This window comes from Amphiura filiformis, chromosome 17 (genome assembly GCF_039555335.1).
Source record: "Amphiura filiformis chromosome 17, Afil_fr2py, whole genome shotgun sequence".
In the NCBI taxonomy this organism is placed as follows: domain Eukaryota; kingdom Metazoa; phylum Echinodermata; class Ophiuroidea; order Amphilepidida; family Amphiuridae; genus Amphiura; species Amphiura filiformis.
In genome coordinates, this window is record NC_092644.1 from 8431128 (window position 1) to 8451471 (window position 20344).

Sequence of the window (20344 nt, forward strand, 5' to 3'; positions counted from 1 at the left end):
ACCTTGGATTACCCCCAAAATGACCTTCCAAACATTTGACTATTAATGTTGACTGTACTCACCAAATTTCATGCTGTTATGTCAGTTTTTAGTAATTTGACATCAGATGACCCCTGGGTGACCTCGGATGACACCGAAATGACCTTCCAAAATTTTAATCTAAGTGTTGACTATACCCACCAAGTTTCGTGCCCATATGACAGTTTTTAGTCATTTGACCTCAGATGAACCCTGGGTGACCTTGGATGACCCCGAAATCTATTCAGCTCTACAAAATAATACAACTGACCAAGTTTAGGCGATACACCATGTTGTTAAAACCCCTGTAGACCCTATAAGGGAACAAACCAAAATATCGATGACGTCCTATAAATGTAACTAGTTTCATTTCTCAGCCGACCCCCTCCCTCCCTGCCAGAAACGTAATAATGAAATGTTGAAAATTTTGACATAATAATAATGACACATTCTTCAGACCGATGGTTTTGTACAAACGTAATCGAGTATTTTACCCCCTCACCCCTAAACGAAACTAGTTTCGTTTATAGGACGCCATTGATATTTTGGTTTGTTCCTAATACTCGCATCATCGCACATGTTTACTTCCAAACTTCATCACAACATAAACTTCGAAAATGATCCATTCATACTGTCCCATTTATTGATACCTTCTGTTTGTATCAATTGCCAGTGAGCAAAATACATGTGCTCTGTTCACTATACACAGCAAGGTATAGGTAGCTATGTGCACGATATTACAACCTCTACCTTGCTGCATTTGATTTGCAGTTCTGACATCTGGCCTGCGCCGGTTAAACAACCAGGTCAGATCTTTGGAGCGGGGCTAGACAGGGATGACAGAATGCTGTGTCGTCATAAATTAAATAAAATTTATTACTTTTGGTAAACAAGGGTTGTCTGAGAAGAAAAAAATGTGAAAGGTGAAAAGCAAAATGAAAAAAAAGAGAAGAAAAAACAGAAGGGGAAAATGGGGAGAAACAGGAGGGAAATTATGATTTCCTTTCTCCATGCTCAAAATTAAATGTTGAGATTAAAGTTTTCATTTTTCGTTGGAAAGGGTGTGCCCGAGTGATTGCGTATTAAAACAAACGTTAACAAACCAAAACAAAATTCCCTGAATTGTTATGCCAAAATAAAAAATTTAATCTTGTAAATTTTTGGCTCTATGTAAAGTTTGGAAGGTAACAATAAACAATAGGAAACAAAGGATTTATTGACTGTTTTATTGATTTTTCACTACTTAAATGTCAAGTACTATAGACATGATATACATCATTTTAAAGCTAATTTCAAGCAGAATATTTTGGTTGAATATCTCAAAAATTGTGCTGAGGGGTCACATTTGAAGTTACCATGTTCCTAATAAGCACCCATGGGCCATGACATTTAATGAAGGCTTGGCGTTTATTAGGGATCAATTTTTGTGTAATGCTTTTTACATCAAATGACCAAAATAACATCACCCATTCCAGTTTTAGACACATCTGTTTGCAGTAGGAATGGCTTATCATCATGAGAAATTAATTTCCTATAATATCCAGTGAGACCCAGGAATAATCTAACATTCTTTTTATGTATATTTGCACTTAATAGATTTTATTGCTTTTTCAATTTCATTTTGGAAAAAAAAATGGGGGGGGGCATCTAATAGAGACCGTGCTTATTAAGAACATGGTATATGAAATCACTTGGTAAATCTAAGAGTGGATGGTGCTATAATATTGGTATATCATAGGATTGGAGGAAATGGTTATTATGCATCTGTTGTTTGTAAATTAGTTTTTCTCTCTTCTTGGAGTGACCAATTCAGAAACGTTTGAAGTTGAGGTTCAGTGGCACATGCAAAAGGCAAAAAATAAGTATTTCATGTCATTGTTTGAAGAATCACCAACTAAAATATCAACCAATGTACATGTACATTTAACCATATCATCAGCAGGTAAAAGATTCTGGACACATGCCACATCCGTTAAAAGAGTTGTGGAGTGGCCACTCTCAATGTTGATGGTGAAGAACTATCATCTGCAAAGGGTAAAGCTGAAGCTCTTATGTAGCCATCAATATTATAGTGTTCTCTTACCAGAGAATGTCAATCAAATACCTGATATGGATGGAGAGCCCTTTCCTACAATCGAATCAAATGTCTATAGACGATATTGAGAAACTCCTACAAGAAATTGATCCCAAAAAAGGCATGCGTACCCGATGGTATTCCTTCTCTTTGGATTGGATGGACCTCCTTTCAAATATTCTCATCCTAACTAGCAGTGAAAGCTTTGAAGCAGCTATTTCAGATCACATTAAGTAACTCATTCCTTTTTTATGTGGATTTTCATCTAAATCCATCATACCAATCTCAATTAGATACTGCTTTTTGCTGCCTTATTGAGTATTTTGTAGATGTAGATCTTATCGCTAAATAGTTGTATCGCAATTTTGCACCCACCCTGAATTTTTATCATAACAGTTAAATTTGGAAGTTCAAATTGAAATGTGATATGGCTTTATTCAATTCAAAATCTGAAAGGAGTTCGGGAGGAGTTCCTATGACCTTCCAACCCAAAATGTTCCTTTTCATTGTATATATATCTCTCTTTCTTGCTGGGTCAGATGGCACAGGATTGCGCTGCTGTGGTCTTCACAAGAGCATTCCATCTACTTCTATCAAAAGCCAAACGTGTTGCACCAAACGTCCTTCACATTGTTTGTCCAAGATGTTGATGGACGTCCCCTTCCACGGCTCCCTGAAGAATCTGCTTCTCAACTCCACCATCCTTTCTTACAATGTGGCCAAAGTAGCGCAATTTCCTCTCATTGATGGATTTTCTGATGTTTAATTCTGTGCCAATCTTATTCAGGATATATATCTTGATATATAATAATACAGGTACTGCAATCAACTGATGACATCTAAATACAAATTATCATCAGTTTCATGCATGCACTGCAAGATAAGGGACAGAAATTGTTATGTGTAAAACTAATATAACCCTCTCCATGCGGATGTTGACTGCAAACAACAAGTCTGTCAAAATTTGTCAAACAATTTCAAAAATTTAAGAATTGTAAATTTTCATGACCGTATTGAGAATCAGCATGTAAAATGCATTAAAATGAGTACAAACAAGCCTAGTATCGCTTCAATGGTTCTTGAGATAGCTCTTGATGTTTTGAGAAAATATCTCAAAACTTGGACTTTTTTATATTAAAGCACAGTATCACAAGTCACTCAGTACACAGTACCTGTACTGTTTTTACCTGTGGGACATCCTTAAACTAACTTACTGATTGAAATGAAGGAATACGGTCCTATTGGGAATGAAGCACTATGGATTTTAAATTAAATCAGATTAGTACTTGCAGAAATGGTTCAAATTTTCTGTCATTTTCTCAAGTAATATCCTTTATAGGTGAGGTTAAACACAGGTGTCAGTGGCACAGAGGATTACATTAATGTCATGATTTAATCTGTTTATTACGAGACCAACAGTTGCCGCAACTTAAAAGTCATCAGGTATCGCATTTTTTTATATTATGCTTGCATGTCATTGTATTGCGATTGTGTGAGGAAATGTGTAGGTGGTCGTTTCTGTCAAAATGCCAACAATATTCCCCTATGTATTCATGGTATGGACGTGTATCAGTTAACAAATGAGTCTCAATGTCGGGAGTTATGAATAAAATAATGTTATGAATTGGAGTGTCTTGGGAATTGCTTTGGAGTGGTAACAATAATTCGCAAGAGAAAACAAAATCGAGTCTGTATTTGATCATAAATTTTGCCTTACAAAACCAAAAAGAATGATAAAGCATATCAAGAAAAGTACAATTTTAACAAAGGTCTCACGACTTACATTGTGGAGGTGAAGCAGTATGTATGAAACTAGAGAGCGAAGGAGGGAGTGGGTTAAAATGTTGATTACATTTTGCATATATATACTCTCAAGAAACATCAATATTATTTTGAGGAGGCAACTCGGCATAGATTCAGGGTTAGGAACAAAACCTAATCTGGGGCGGGGAAAGAGAGGATAAAATTGGTCGATATATGCTGATTTTGCCTGATTTTAGTAGATTTAAAGAGGATGCACCCTATGATACATGTATGTCTCTAGGATGGAGGGTTCTGCTGTGTAACAAAATAGTTAGGCATGTTGTCCTAACTGCAGATTGGGATATAATCAGAGAAAATTGGTTAGTGAGTGAGCGCTGATCATACACCGGTAAAAAACAGAACACAGTGGTTTCAATGGTTTATGACCAATTTTTCAAGACAAAAATAATTACGAGGTGTTTTAGGAATTAAGATTAAGCGAGTAAAGCCTAGGGTAGTTCTTGTATTTATCGACCCGCTCAGATAGGACAAGGTGCCTTATATGTTTATAGAGCTTTGCCGATCACTTGCTTTGCTCCCTTACCATCAACACATAGGGTTTTGGAAACCTTTGGGTATCTTTTGTTGTGTTAAGGTTAAGGTTGTACCTTCATTTATACATGTAAGTACATCCATGTTTTGTATTTCTTTTTCTAATTCCAATAGGTTACGATGATGGGGAGATGTACGATGGTGTAGTAACTCCTGAATTCATGGATGACTATGGCCAAGTACAGAATGGCGACTATGTGGGACAAGGAGGATATGGAAACAGGTAAGGGTCAAAGGTCAAATGGGGTTATGATGATGCATGAGAGAGATGTGATGGCATAGTAAATTCCTGAATTCATGATAATGGGCAAGGCAGTAGCTTGGATCTTTCCTGTTCCCCTTAAAGCTCCCTTATTGGTCATAACCCCATGAGAACTACCTGCTGATTGGCCAAAAAGAAGTTTTCATTATCAATTGGCCCAATCAGCAATTTTGTTAGAATAATTTCACCACACAAAAAAATTGGGATGACTTATTTACAAAGCTCCATTCTGATTGGTGATTAAAGTGAAGATACCATATAATTGACCAATCAGAGGCAATGTTAGATCGGTGGTAGTTTTCATGGGGTTAAACAGAATATAATGCAAATTCTAGGGTACCTTGGTAAGTTGCATGTTATTGCATGGCCATGTACAGGATGCTGACTACATGGGACAATGAAGATATGAAGTAAACAGGTAAAGGTCAGAGGTTGGAATGATGCGGCGGTGTATATGATGGCAAGAGATAATCTCTGATGTCCCGGTTTACACAAAAGGAAGGAGCTACAATCTCAGTTTGGAAGATATCTGATGGCAGGTGTAGAATGAGAACAGCAATGTTGTTTAGAGCTTTCCACAGGTTTTTTTTTTGGGGGTGGATTATTTGGATTGCTGGATGACAAAATCCTGCCTAATCCACAAAAGCCTCCAAATGGTGGTTGATTTCTATTGGGGGTCCATGATAAACAGTACTGGGATAGATTGGGACAGACAGAGGATACAGGGGTGTGAGATTTTTGATCTTGATTTTTATCTCTTTTCTGCACTTCCTCTGTACAAAAGTATAGGAGCTTTCCAAATTTCAGACTGTGGTCATTCACACTCGATCCTGGGGTTAACACTCTACTTTTTACAATCAAAACTGACTGCTAGGGACATGTACAGGTACTGTTCTGTACATTTGACTAATCCTCTCCAAAGGACGAGATATTGTTATGGTTCATCTACCCAAGTCTGAACTATGAATTTAACCAACAGATGATGTTAATTAAACCTTTTTACCCAAAGTCAGTTAGTCAGTCGTATCCCAGCAAGTTGTCACTGCCAAGAATTGAACCTGGGACCTCATGCAACAAAGGAGAGTATCCTTACAATTAGGCCACACTCTCCATCATTTAACTTAAGCTCGATCATAAGTCTTCTGGTAACAGCCCATGTTATGATTTTTTTGGGAATACCCTTATGAAAGCCTAACTTCCCTAATAGAAAATTACCACACTAGTTTGTGTACCGTTGCTAGGGAACACTGCCCTAGCTCCCTAGTGTTGTGAGGAAGTGGTCGATAGATTTAATCACCGGAGACCTAATCTGTAAAGCTGACTTGACAGGGGTGTATTGGGCTATTCCAGTTGAAATCCTTACACCCTCTATGGAATACATGAACTTAATCTCCCACACAGGGGGTGTAGATTTCAAATAGAGTTTACCCATTTAGGTAGCCCCATTTGAAACTCACACTCACTGTGTGGGAAATTAAGGGCAGGTCTTCCAAAGGGGGAGTATGGATTTCAACTGGAATAGCTTATTTTCCCCTTCAATTTTGGGCATCCTGTGGTACTTATTCTAGGTGACTGGATACAGTGGCTAAGATTGGAATAGTGCAGGTAAATTTGTATTCGGGATGGTAATGTTTACAGTTTTAAGGCAGTGGTCCAATATTTGTCAGATTGACATATTGACTAATGGTATCATAAGCATAGCAATTTACTGTTTGCAAATAAAACATAGCATTTATGTGGGATTTGTAAGTCTGAAACAAGTTCATGATTTTGCAACTTACCAGACAACTCAACAATCTTTCAGACAGTTAGACGGACATTGTTAATTTTGCGTGGCAGCCACTTTAATTATGAACTGCATTATGAACTATATTCAGCTTCCATAATTTAAATCAAATTTGCCAATGAAACATAGCACTACTTGTAAAATTTGACATGCTTTACATAGTTAACAATAACAAGGGATTTTCAAGTTTGTGACTTCTTAACCTATCAATTCATAATAGTCCAGACAATGTGTATTTGACTCATTACATGAAAGGTTAAAGAGTGAAACAATTGTATCGGGGCACAGCGTCATCATCCCTATATCTTTGTGTCAAAAATTGCCATGATAGTACGATGAATCCTCTCGTTTTTCAACAGCTATGCATGGCGATTTTGTTCGAGATAGGCTGAGTGACTCAGGCTAATTATAAGCATACCATTTTACACACGATATGAGATTCCACAGAGCCTGCCACACAGTTTCTATTCTATGTTTTTACGATTTGCGCATGATCAGTATCCCATATGATATTTCTATTACAAGAAAATTTGATTTGTTGTCAGGTAAATCCCAGGTTTTATTTTTAATACACTAACTGGGAAGTAAATACACTAATTAGCGGAGAACGGTATTTTGCTGTGGATATATTTTACTGCATTTTATAAGTTATGATTTTGATCTTCAAAATAAAAATTGTGATATATTCAACTGTTTGAGAATTCCAGTTCTATAAAGGAACACATGTATTAGAAAAATTAAATCACAAGTCATACAATACACACTATGCCTTTTTCTTTATCTGCGTCAATAATAGAATATCGATTTCAATCGAATTGAATACATCGCTCCATTTTGAGTTTGTAGTTCACCACTGAGCGATCCAGCAATCGATTGCTAGGCAATCAGATAGAACTCTTTTTCTTTCGTTCGGTGAAATACCACTCGTCCGTCGCTCACCAACAGAGTATTAAGTTTATATTTATAATATAGGGTTATCGACACTGGGGGCAATGGAATAAGAATTCCCAATTTCTTATTTCTCTACCCAAGGGCTAAGAGCAAAACTGTACAATTGTACAGGGTGACCCAATGAAAATGTCAGAGGGGAGAAGTTGTACCACAATTCACAAACTATTACAAACATTTGCTTGCAGAAATGGTGAACATGCTATATGTACTATGCTCGAGTCAATTTGCGGAGCAGACAGTTTTATGATTCTTGTGCAACATTAGGTGAAAAATAATTGTCAGCTAGGCTGACACAGTTGTGGCTACAAATCTACAATAACACAAATATTGTTCAGTCAGCCCCTAACAGATTTAATAAAGACTAAGCATGTAGGCCTATATAAGAAAACATCTCAAAATTTGCTGATTTACTCAGCAAATAAAAAAATCCCTAAAGAAATGTGATGGTTACAGTTACATGTAGAAGTACTTGACTAGGAAATCAGACACACATGACTGGATTATGCAATTTCAGGATATGTTGCTGGTCAATTATCTCTCAAAATGACAAGGCACATATAATGAAGTATGCAATAAATGGTTAAGCTTTATCAAGATCTAAGTGTGAAATGAAATGGACAGGTTACTAGCAGCATGTGATTCTATACCCACTGACATCTGAGGTTTGGGCCTGACACAGATGTGGGTTGCCAGAACTTTCCAGCCCAAAAATGCACAGTGAGGACCATGGGCATAACCAGAGATGGCGGATGTGCAGACTGCCCCATCAAATTTTTGTTACTAGAAATTGGGTCCGAAAGTGAAAATTTATGTTAAAGCTGCTATTTTTGGGTCTGTTTCCCCCTCCAACTGGGACAAGCTTTTCAATGACTAGGCTCAATAATAAGTCATTATCAGGCTGAAAAGTAAAAGATTTGTATCGCCCTTTTCAACAGACCCTAAAATCTGAAAAAAAGTAGCTTTTTTTCGCAACTTGAATTTTCATATTTGGTCAAAATACACTAAAAATGTTGTGAAATTGTTTTTCCTGTTTGTAATTTGTACTGCACAACTCCAATATATTGCAAAAGAAACTCTATGCATTTTGTGGTAAACTTGCATTTCTTGCTATTGTATGTGGCAAAACAGAAAAAAAAAAAAGTTAACTGACCGACCGACCCCAACTTTAGAGGTCTCTTTTTTTAAGCCTCAATGACCAGGCTCGAGGTCATTAGAACAATCAGGATGGGTTATGTGGCATGCAACACTCAAGTAGCCGAATTTTTGTTGTCAGTGAGAAACGTAGACAGCCAAAATCCAGATATTTATGCACTAGCTCTTCTGAATCCAATGAAGAAATCACCTAATTTGGCAGTCAAATATTTGAGTGAATCAGCTAGGGCTCCCGCTAGCCTTCAAAACTTGGATGCACAGCTGCAAAACCTGGTCATGAAATGCATGTGCCACAAATTTGTGTGTGTGTCTGTAGTACGGACTTGTTAAATGTGTTGGGCAACAGGCAATACAATTTTACAGGCCTGGGTTTACAGGGCTACTGATAGTTGGTATTCAGTATTGCATCGCATCGCATCACAGTTTGATCCAAATATTTGACTATTTCCTTCCATTTTCCAGATGAGATTGTAAAGATTTATGTACATATTATTGTCATAACAAACTATAGCTGGATACCTACAGCACATTACCATTTTTCTGGGGCACCGCAAACTTTTTGAAAGTCACCCAGTTGTGTAGTTGAAACACCTCATAGCAATCATGTTAGAGATTGAACTGCAGAAGGCTTCATATCTGACAGCAATATCACTATAAAGCAAAAATGTTAAGGGATCTGGAATGAGCGTTTTGAGCGTTTCGACAGTATTTTTTGTGGGACATGAGAGCACATCAGACATATCGAATTGCATTCTGAATACGAAGAATGTCTTTCTGATATCAAATAATTTTCATTTTTTAAATTTACGATATAATACAAATTTTATGACAAATTATTAAAATTTGATATTTTTCACATTTTTGATATATAACAGTCCTCGAAGTAATTTGATAAATCTAATGATATATTCTTAAAGTGTATGTAGCTGGGAGGAAAAGCCGACGATCAATTGAAAATTTTGACCTTTCATATTGAAGATATGGATTTTTTTTTCCAAAAGACCTTTTTTTTGTTTTGGGAAAAAATCATATCTTCAATACGAAAGGTCAAAATTTTCAATTGATCGTCGGTTTTTCATCCCACTTCATACACTTTAAGTATAAATCATCAGATTTATAAAGTTTACTTCGAGTACTGTTAAATATCAAAAATATCAATTTTTAATAATTTGCCATAAAATGTGTATTACATTGCAAATTTCAAAAAAATCAAAATTATTTGATATCAGAAGGCCATTCTTCGTATTCATAATGCAATTCGATATGTCAGATGTGCTCTAATGTTCCACAATACATACTGTCCAAACGTTCATACCCCAGCCCTTAATAAGTTGAAAATAGCATGCTGTAGATAGATGAGTAATCACATGACAAATGTAAGAGTAACTAAGTTAATTTTTTGCTACTAGAGGTGCAAAATTAAATAATAGTGATACCTCGATTTGAATTCTGAAGCATGTGACTAATTTTAGAACTAATAATAGCATTTGATTTGGCTTTAAATGACTTTTGACTTACCACATGATTATTTAATCATGTGATATAAATAAAATATTAAAAATACCAAATAATATTTATTTTGATTGAAAAAAATGAAGTTATTCATAAAGTCATACCCAAATAAATTGGTATTTTTGTCCCCACCAAACGAACTAAAATGAGCTGCAATGTCTGTGTGTGTTTGCCAGCAAATGAAGACACACACTTGCTTTTCACATTCAAACTGTGGACCTCTCTGCAATTGTGGACCATGCTCGGTTCAAGGATTCTGCAAACGTCCCCTAAATATTTCATACACACAAAAATACACAAAAACATGGCGGAAAAAGACCATGGTATGTCGATTGAGTACGGATTCAGACGGCCGCATTTGCATAGTCCTAAACAGTGCCCACGTTTGGAGGTGATTCCATGCGAAGGTGTGTGGCTGTTTGTATGTGCACAAACCTTTATGTTAACCCTTGCTCTAATGGATTTCAATGGAACTTGGACACAATGACTTTGGGTACATTGGCATGTGTGGTGTCAAAGGTCATTTAAGGGTTGCTTGAGGTCATTTTGCCATTACATGTTATTTTTTACAAACCACACAAGCTGTCCATTCCAGCAACAAGTGTAATCAAACAACATAATTCAAAAACCCTAAGATTAGCTGCCTGTAATAGACGATGCATCTGAAAGGTTATATTAATGCACCAAAGAGTTTGTCTTCAGCAAACAAGGATTGTCATACCAAGTGTGGGCCCGAGAGGTATCGCCAGGGTGGGAGGCACTCAAATTCCTTTTTAGTAGGGGTTTTCAAAGTATAGTCTAAAGTCCGATTTTACTCCACATCGCAGCGATGCGATGCTCGATGTTTCAAAGCATTGCAATGAAATTAAAATGTACATTTTAATTTCATCGCACGATACTGCAATGTTTTAAAAGCATGTGGGGCCTGTATCTCCTTTTATGGTCAATTTACCGACCTTCATTTTCCAGCAGCCAATCACAAGCGTGCACGGCTGCGATATCGCAACGGGATGCTATAAAGTTGAACAAAATCCAAATCCATCGCGGACCGAAATTTCAACCGCGCGATGAGAATTTTCACCGCCGAGCTCGTAAAAACCTGGCTCAGATTTCAATTTTTATAGCATCTCAGCATCGCGCTGCGATGTGGAGTAAGAACCGGACTTTATACTAATGAGATAAGGCTCTTAAGAAACAGATTTGGAGCAAACTTGAGACCCTGCCAAAAATGCTTGTATATGTGGTTATTTGTGGGACTAATAACCTTTAAGCCAACTAGCTGTAATACGTCTGATATATAGTTGAAATTTTAAGGCAGCCTCATGAACAACTGTTTTGCATACTGTCATGATGATGAATAGGAAATCACAATTGATGTCTACATCTGTGATATATAAAGAATGCACAAATGTTACTTATTGTCACATTAAGGGGTGGGGTATGGCCGCTTGGACAGTATTTATTGTGGGACATTAGAGCACATCAGACATATCAATTGCATTCTGAATACGAAGAATGTCATTCTGATATCAAATAATTTTGATTTTTGAAATTCGCAATGTAATACACATTTTATGGCAAATCATTAAAATTGATATTTTTGATATTTAACAGTACTCAAAGTAAACTTTATAAATCTGATGATTTATACTTGAAGTGTATGTAGGTGGGATGAAAAGCCGACGATCAATTGAAAATTTTGACCTTTCGTATTGAAGATATGGATTTTTTTTCCCAAAACACCCACAAAAATTATGTCTTTTTGGGAAAAAAAAATCCATATCTTCAGTATGAAAGGTCAAAATTTTCAATTGATCGCCGGTTTTTCCTCCCAGCTACATACACTTTAAGAATATGTCATTAGATTTATAAAATTTACTTCGAGGACTGTTATATATCAAAATGTGAAAAATACCAAATTTTAATAATTTGTCATAAAATTTGTATTATATCGTGAATTTCAAAAATGAAAATTATTTGATATCAGAAAGACATTCTCGTATTCAAAATGCAATTCGATATGTCTGATGTGCTCTCGTCCCACAAAAATACTGTTGAAACGCTTAAAACGCTCATTCCAGATCCCTTAAAGGGTATACATTTTGTCCTTAGGCAGGAAAACCTCCTATGTGTTTTAAACCTCCTATGTAACCTCCTATACATAATGATTTGTACCTTCAATCTCATGTGGTGTCAGTGGCTGCACCATGGAGGATTTTCCCCAACTAGTGCTCCCCCAGCTACATGTAGTTGCCCCCATTTCGATCCCCCATGCCCCGTAAAAAAAAAATCTGTGTGCCACCATTGGGAGGTGTACAGATGTTGATGCATGATTCATATATTTGATTCATATAGTCGGGGTTTGAATTCCAAAGTTGCATTGTAGTGGCACTTTTAAACAAAGTGCCTCACCCCACCTAGATGCATTAGTGAACAGTTGGGTTTGTGGGATAGGCTTTCATATGACGGAGGTTTTTTTTAGCGGGTTCATCTTTGGACAAGTTTAAAACTGTCAAGCTTTCATCAAAAGTAACTCTGACTTTTTCAGGACAAAATACCAAAGTATGAAACATGTTGGCCGCCCCTTGCCTACTGATGACTCTGAAAAGAGCCGTTTACTGAAGACTGCCCCATGTGAACAGTGAACAAGCAGACTTGACCTATCTGCTTATGTAAAAGTTTTTGGTGGCTCTGAACAGAGCTGTTCACTCTAACACAGTGCCTTGTCAACAGAGAAAAGTAAATAAGTGGTGGCTCTGAAAAGAGCCATTCACTGAATACTGCCCCTTGTCAACATAGTATAAGCTGAGCTACCTGCTGATGCAACTGCAGAGAATTGCAAGATAGTAGGTTACCTTGTACCTCTTTGTGTGATTATTAAATAAATAGACTGTCCCTTGCCTGACACATGTTGGATTTGTTCCACATGAGTTGGTAGTTGCAATCTGTACCAGTTCCTAACCTGAGTTTATATGTGTTTGAATTCAGCGTAAATCAAAGGGCCATAATTTGAAGTCATTGGGTTTGAAATCAATGGGCCCAGGTACTACAGAATACTACTTGATATATGCATTGGCCGTGCATGCGTCCCACATGATGTGATGAAGCAATCACCCTAAGTGATATACAGGCATGCTTTCGTTGGCCAGGCCAGCGGAAGACCCGTGTCTAAGTGTCGCTGACCTAGTGCTTGGCATGCTAGGGGTCTTGGGTTCGAATCCCACCCAGAGCAAACAACTTCTTTTCGTGTTTTCTCTCTTTATTCCTTCCTTCTTTCCCTTCCAGTCGCCAAAAACCCATTGGGGCATTCGGGTTAGTCAATTTTAATTGGCCCATATTTAAATGGTAAAGTTATATTTCGTCGGTCGCAACACATAATGGCGTAGAGTGATTTTCCAAATTTTCCGTTTCACATAGTGGCGTATAGCTTTAGAGCTAACTATTATCCTATAACAGTTATTCCTTGTTAACTATTAAAGACACAGTTTAATAGTTTGAACCTTAAACTTCAATTTCAAATGGAATCGGGCCACTGAGAGATAACAGTGGAGAAGTATAGACCCCGTTACTAGTAGCATATCCTCCAAAAACAGTTTGCTCGAAAACGTATTTTGTCCTTCACGTACGCCACTATGTGTTGCGGCCGACGATTTATCCACATTTGTGACACTTTGTAAGACTTTGACTCACATAAACAACAGGTTATGACATGAATTGATGTTGAAGTCATCATGGGGCTCTTAGGCCAATCTGAGGTCCAATTTATTTTGAACACTGTTTATAAACACAGCAGTTACCTGATATGTGTGCTGATTATAGCAAATCTTATATACTGTAAACATGGTTAGTTTTGAACAATTCCAGTGCAAAATGATGTTGATCTACTCACATTTTCAGTAATGTTTCACCACTACACTAGTGGTTTCTTCAGACTGCAACTCATCACATCTTGACTGCTTCCTTTTATAGTCAACAGTAGCCGTTGAGGGCGTGATGAGTTGGTCAAAGATTTTGTTGAGTGAATAGGCCCCCTCGTCCTTGTTTAGAGGGTCTTTTCCTTTTCGGTGTATCCAGATAGCCTCTTTTAGCCATCTGGTGGTCTTGTCAGCTTCTCTGTCGATAGCTTTTGAGTCCTCCCAATTGATGGAATGATTAGAAGAAGCTACATGGTCGGTGATAGCTGACTTGTGAATGTCTGTGATAGATGTTCAAAACGAACCATGTTTACAGTTCAATCCAACATTCCAAATGAACTTGTTCAAAGAATCTTATATTCTGTTAAAAATGAGATTATTATGGTTTAAATCATCCCTTTTTTCAGCTTGTCATGCAAAGCATTCCTTTCATTTATTTGATTTGGTCTTGAGGAAAGCTGTTTTGCTCTTTGTCGAGTGTGACCTATGTGCTCATAATCGTATTTGACCGCTGACCTTTTCACGCACATGGGGGTTCCTTATATACCACATGTAGAGTGAAGTCGTGCATTTATGTCACACTGGAGACACGCATTCATGAGTACAATGTGTCCACAAACGCCTGTATGTACTTTCTAAATTCTCGTTTAACTGTTCATATTGTGTACAGAGACATGTCACAAATGATTATACTGTCAATAAGAAACATTTGCTGACTACAATCAAGTGCAAATTTGCTGGGACACTTTCATAGTTCAATGACCTCCCTCACACTTTATTCAATGTTGTATACCAAACGCCTCATTTTGTAAATGGCCTATAGTTTTGCTCCAACATTGGTTGGTGGGGGGAGGGAGGGGATTCGAAATAGGTTGGAAACTAATACAAATAAAATATCACATGGTGAACTTCATATGACCGGTTTTATTGAACAGAGGGCGAAATATGAACAAGTGTCCCAGGGAAATTTGCACTTGATTGTATTGAAGAAGACAAAAATAATCTATTACTTTCAGTAAAATTACCATAACTCATAAAACGCGATGCTCGATTGACATGATTTTTTCACTAATTTAAAACAAATAACATTGCGCAAATTTTGGTTACTTTAATTGACATTTTTTGTCAAAGTAAATATGTTTAGGTATCAAAACGCTGTAATATATACATTATTTAAGGCATATTTGACACATGATTGCTATTATAAGCGCATTATCTCAAAATTCACTTTTAAAACAATTAAAAACTAATCAAAATTAAATCATATTGGAAATATAGAGTACAATTGGTTAAAAATACCTACTGAAATAACAAAAAAATCATAAAACAAAACAATTGTTTCCCTTTAGTTCATTGGTAAATGTAAATGTAAATTGGCAACATAAAGGAAAAAAGAAAAAGAAAAAGAAAGAAAGAAAGAAAAAAGAAACAAGAAAGAAAGAAAGACAAAAGAAAAATAGCATTACATGGATTCGAACTCGAGATCTCGGGCGAGAAGCAAGGCCAGTAACTATATGCCACCGGAGACTGATGACAATTGCACTCGATTTCAGCGTATTTAATCCTATCATTGCAATGCTACTGTATTGTGTTATTGAGCTTCGATCCAATGAATTCATTCATTAAAACTCATGTTTTGGTCGTATTCAGCATTTATCTAACGTATATTTTGAATATACACGGTCACATTATACATACCTTCCTAACTTTGATATGTTTATTGGTAATTATTCCTCCATTTAAGCCAAATGAGCACGGTCTACCATAATGTTAAATAAATATATATTACCTTTTAAGTTATATTATTCTGGTAGACCGTTATTGCGCATTAATTCTTGTTATCCTTGTTATAAATAAATTCGCATGAATAACAACAGCTCAACCATGGTGTAGTGGTTTGCTTTACTGCCTTGTGATCATGAGGGCTACGGTTCGAAGCTCATTGTCGCCGATATGTTTACTTTTAAATCCTGCTCTTTATCTCTTTTTTTAAATTTTTGAATACCAATAATAAGCACATTTAAAATGTGTAATTGTATATAATTGTATATATACACTTTTTGGCATGGCATTGTTACGTTGAATTAGCGTGTCTGTGATGGGTAGTTGCAAGGCCTATATTAAAGAGTTTAACGTGCATTCCGATAATAGCATTTGAAATAGGGTAATAAGTTTGAAAGATCAATGATGAGACAAACATCATGATTCTGTTCTATTTATTTCTATATTTTCTTAATTTCTTATTTGGTTTGCTTTTATTATGTTTGTAAATTCTTTCAAAGGATAATTTATATGTCCACTCTAATATAAGCAATCAATGTGTCAAATATTCCTTGAAAAATGCATGCATTGCAGGGTTTGATATTCAAAAAAAAATGTTTATTTTAATAAATTTTTAAAAATTGGCTAATCATGTAATGCATAATGAAATTATCTTGACATCACTGAAAAAATTATGAAAATCGAGCAACGCGTTCGAGAGTTATGGTGATTTTATTGATATTAATAGATTATTTTTTCAAGCATCCCTATACAATCAAGTGCAAATTTGCTGGGACACTTTCATAGTTCAATGACCTCCCTCAAGACTTTCTTATTCAATGTTGTATACCAAACGCCTCATTTTGTAAATGGCCTATAGTTTTGCTCCAACATTGGTTGGTGGGGGGAGGGAGGGGATTCGAAATAGGTTGGAAACTAATACAAATAAAATATCACATGGTGAACTTCATATGACCGGTTTTATTGAACAGAGGGCGCGAAATATGAACAAGTGTCCCAGGGAAATTTGCACTTGATTGTATTGAAGAAGACAAAAATAATCTATTACTTTCAGTAAAATTACCATAACTCATAAACGCGATGCTCGATTGACATGATTTTTTCACTAATTTAAAACAAATAACATTATGCATTTTTTGGTTACTTTAATTGACATTTTTTGTCAAACTAAATATTTTAGGTATCAAAACGCTGTAATATATACATTATTTAAGGCATATTTGACACATGATTGCTATTATAAGCGCATTATCTCAAAATTCACTTTTAAAACAATTAAAAACTAATCAAAATTAAATCATATTGGAAATATAGAGTACAATCGGTTAAAAATACCTACTGAAATAACAAAAAAATCATAAAACAAAACAATTGTTTCCCTTTAGTTCATTGGTAAATGTAAATGTAAATTGGCAACATAAAGGAAAAAAGAAAAAAAAAAAAAAAAGAAAGAAAGAAAAAAAGAAACAAGAAAGAAAGAAAGAAAGAAAGACAAAAGAAAAATAGCATTACATGGATTCGAACTCGAGATCTCGGGGCGAGAAGCAAGGCCAGTAACTATATGCCACCGGAGACTGATGACAATTGCACTCGATTTCAGCGTATTTAATCCTATCATTGCAATGCTACTGTATTGTGTTATTGAGCTTCGATCCAATGAATTCATTCATTAAAACTCATGTTTTGGTCGTATTCAGCATTTATCTAACGATATTTTGAATATACACGGTCACATTATACATACCTTCCTAACTTTGATATGTTTATTGGTAATTATTCCTCCATTTAAGCCAAATGAGCATGGTCTACCATAATGTTAAATAAATATATATTACCTTTTAAGTTATATTATTCTGGTAGACCGTTATTAAGGCCATTAATTCTTGTTATCCTTGTTATAAATAAATTTGCATGAATAACACAGAGATGCCACTCTTCCGATTTAAATCGGAATTCCGATTTTTTGTATTTTTCCAAAAAAATCAGATTTTCTAAAAAAAAAAAAAAAAAAAAATTTTTTTTTTTTTACATTTTCAACAAATATTTTTGGTCAAAAAAGAAAGTTATAGGCCTAAATTACTTGTTATTCAAGGTTGAAACCATAGAAATACTGCTACTTCAAAAAAAAAAATTGCCAATTTTATTTTACAAAGTTGATAAAGTTGTACATTTTGATTACTTTTGCTTCTATGACACAGTCAGGAACACATTGAATTAGTATACATTGCTAGCTGTTCAGTAGAAGTAAAAGTAATTAAAATGTACAACTTTATCCAACTTTGTAAACATAAATTGGCAATTTTTTTAAGTAGCAGTATTTCTATGGTTTCCAACATTAAATAACAAGTAATTTAGGGCATATAACTTGCTTTTTTGGCCAAAAATATTTTTTGAAAAGTTAACAAAAAAATAGGGTGGGGTCAAAAATTTGATGAATCATTGTTTTTATATTGCGCATTATATATATCCATTTCAGCCATGTAGGCCATGTTATTAGGCCAAAAAATACTTTGGAAAATGTCTCTCATGTACAAAAGTATAGGAAACTGAACATTTAAAACCACTTTTTGGGATGAAGGAAGCATTTTTTCAAAAAAGTCTAAAACTGGTTTTTATGTTAAAAATGGCCTTTTGGGGTGCTAATTCTGCTAAAATTGCCTGGGCTTAGGTACCTAATTTGCATATTTTATGGTATAATTTTGAGAAAACAAGCCTTGAAGAATATTACATGTATAATAGATAGTCTTCAATACTGCTATCTAGGCTTGTTTTCTCAAAATAACTTTATTTTTTAATCCATTTGAATGTAATTTTACCCTCAGAAATGGTGTCTCCTGCAGTGTAAAATGTGTAGAAACCCTCTGGCTTCGGGGGGCTTCACCCCCTCGACCCCCACCGGGGCTTTGCCCCTAGACCCCACCAGGGGCCCTTAAGCGGGCCCCTGGACCCCCGGCCGTGGGGGCGAGACTTCGGTCGCTTCGCTCCCTACGCTCGCAGCTTTCAGCTTTTTTGTCATAACCCAGTGGCATCTCTGATAACAACAGCTCAACCATGGTGTAGTGGTTTGCTTTACTGCCTTGTGATCATGAGGGCTACGGTTCGAAGCTCATTGTCGCCGATATGTTTACTTTTAAATCCTGCTCTTTATCTCTTTTTTTATATTTTTGAATACCAATAATAAGCACATTTAAAATGTGTAATTGTATATAATTGTATATATACACTTTTTGGCATGGCATTGTTACGTTGAATTAGCGTGTCTGTGATGGGTAGTTGAAGGCCTATATTAAAGAGTTTAACGTGCATTCCGATAATAGCATTTGAAATAGGGTAATAAGTTTGAAAGATCAATGATGAGACAAACATCATGATTCTGTTCTATTTATTTCTATATTTTCTTAATTTCTTATTTGGTTTGCTTTTATTATGTTTGTAAATTCTTTCAAAGGATAATTTATATGTCCACTCTAATATAAGCAATCAATGTGTCAAATATTCCTTGAAAAATGCATGCATTGCAGGGTTTGATATTCAAAAAAATGTTTATTTTAATAAATTTTTAAAAATTGGCTAATCATGTAATGCATAATGAAATTATCTTGACATCACTGAACAAATTATGAAAATCGAGCCTGGCGTTCGAGAGTTATGGCGATTTTATTGATATTAATAGATTATTTTTTCGCATCCCCTATACATGTATTGAAGAAGACAAAAAATAATCTATTACTTTCAGTAAAATTACCATAACTAACAAACACGATGCTCGATTGACATGATTTTTTCACTAATTTAAAACAAATAACATTGCGCATTTTTTGGTTACTTTAATTGTCATTTTTTTGTCAAACTAAATATTTTTAGGTATCAAAACGCTGTAATATATACATTATTTAAGGCATATTTGACACATGATTGCTATTATAAGCGCATTATCTCAAAATTCACTTTTAAAACAATTAAAAACTAATCAAAATTAAATCATATTGGAAATATAGAGTACAATCGGTTAAAAATACCTACTGAAATAACAAAAAACATCATAAAACAAAACAATTGTTTCCCTTTAGTTCATTGGTAAATGTAAATGTAAATTGGCAACATAAAGGAAAAAAGAAAAAAGAAAAAAGAAAAAGAAAAAGAAAGAAAGAAAGAAAAAAGAAACAAGAAAGAAAGAAAGAAAGAAAGACAAAAAGAAAAATAGCATTACATGGATTCGAACTCGAGATCTCGGGGCGAGAAGCAAAGGCCAGTAACTATATGCCACCGGAGACTGATGACAATTGCACTCGATTTCAGCGTATTTAATCCTATCATTGCAATGCTACTGTATTGTGTTATTGAGCTTCGATCCAATGAATTCATTCATTAAAACTCATGTTTTGGTCGTATTCAGCATTTATCTAACGTATATTTTGCATATGCACGGTCACATTATACATACCTTCCTAACTTTGATATGTTTATTGGTATTTTATTCCTCCATTTAAGCCAAATGAGCACGGTCTACCATAATGTTAAATAAATATATATTACCT

At 35.4% G+C, this 20344-nt stretch overlaps 1 protein-coding gene across 1 annotated transcript in view; it reads left to right on the forward strand.

The window, feature by feature from the left end:
• The window catches only part of LOC140136896 (kinesin-associated protein 3-like), a 99728-nt gene that overhangs the window by 49102 nt on the left and 30282 nt on the right, over positions 1–20344 (forward strand). Inside the window, exon 18 of the mRNA XM_072158516.1 lies at positions 4562–4670. Coding sequence (XP_072014617.1) covers positions 4562–4670 — 109 coding nt within the window. The remainder of the gene's footprint in view (positions 1–4561; positions 4671–20344) is intronic.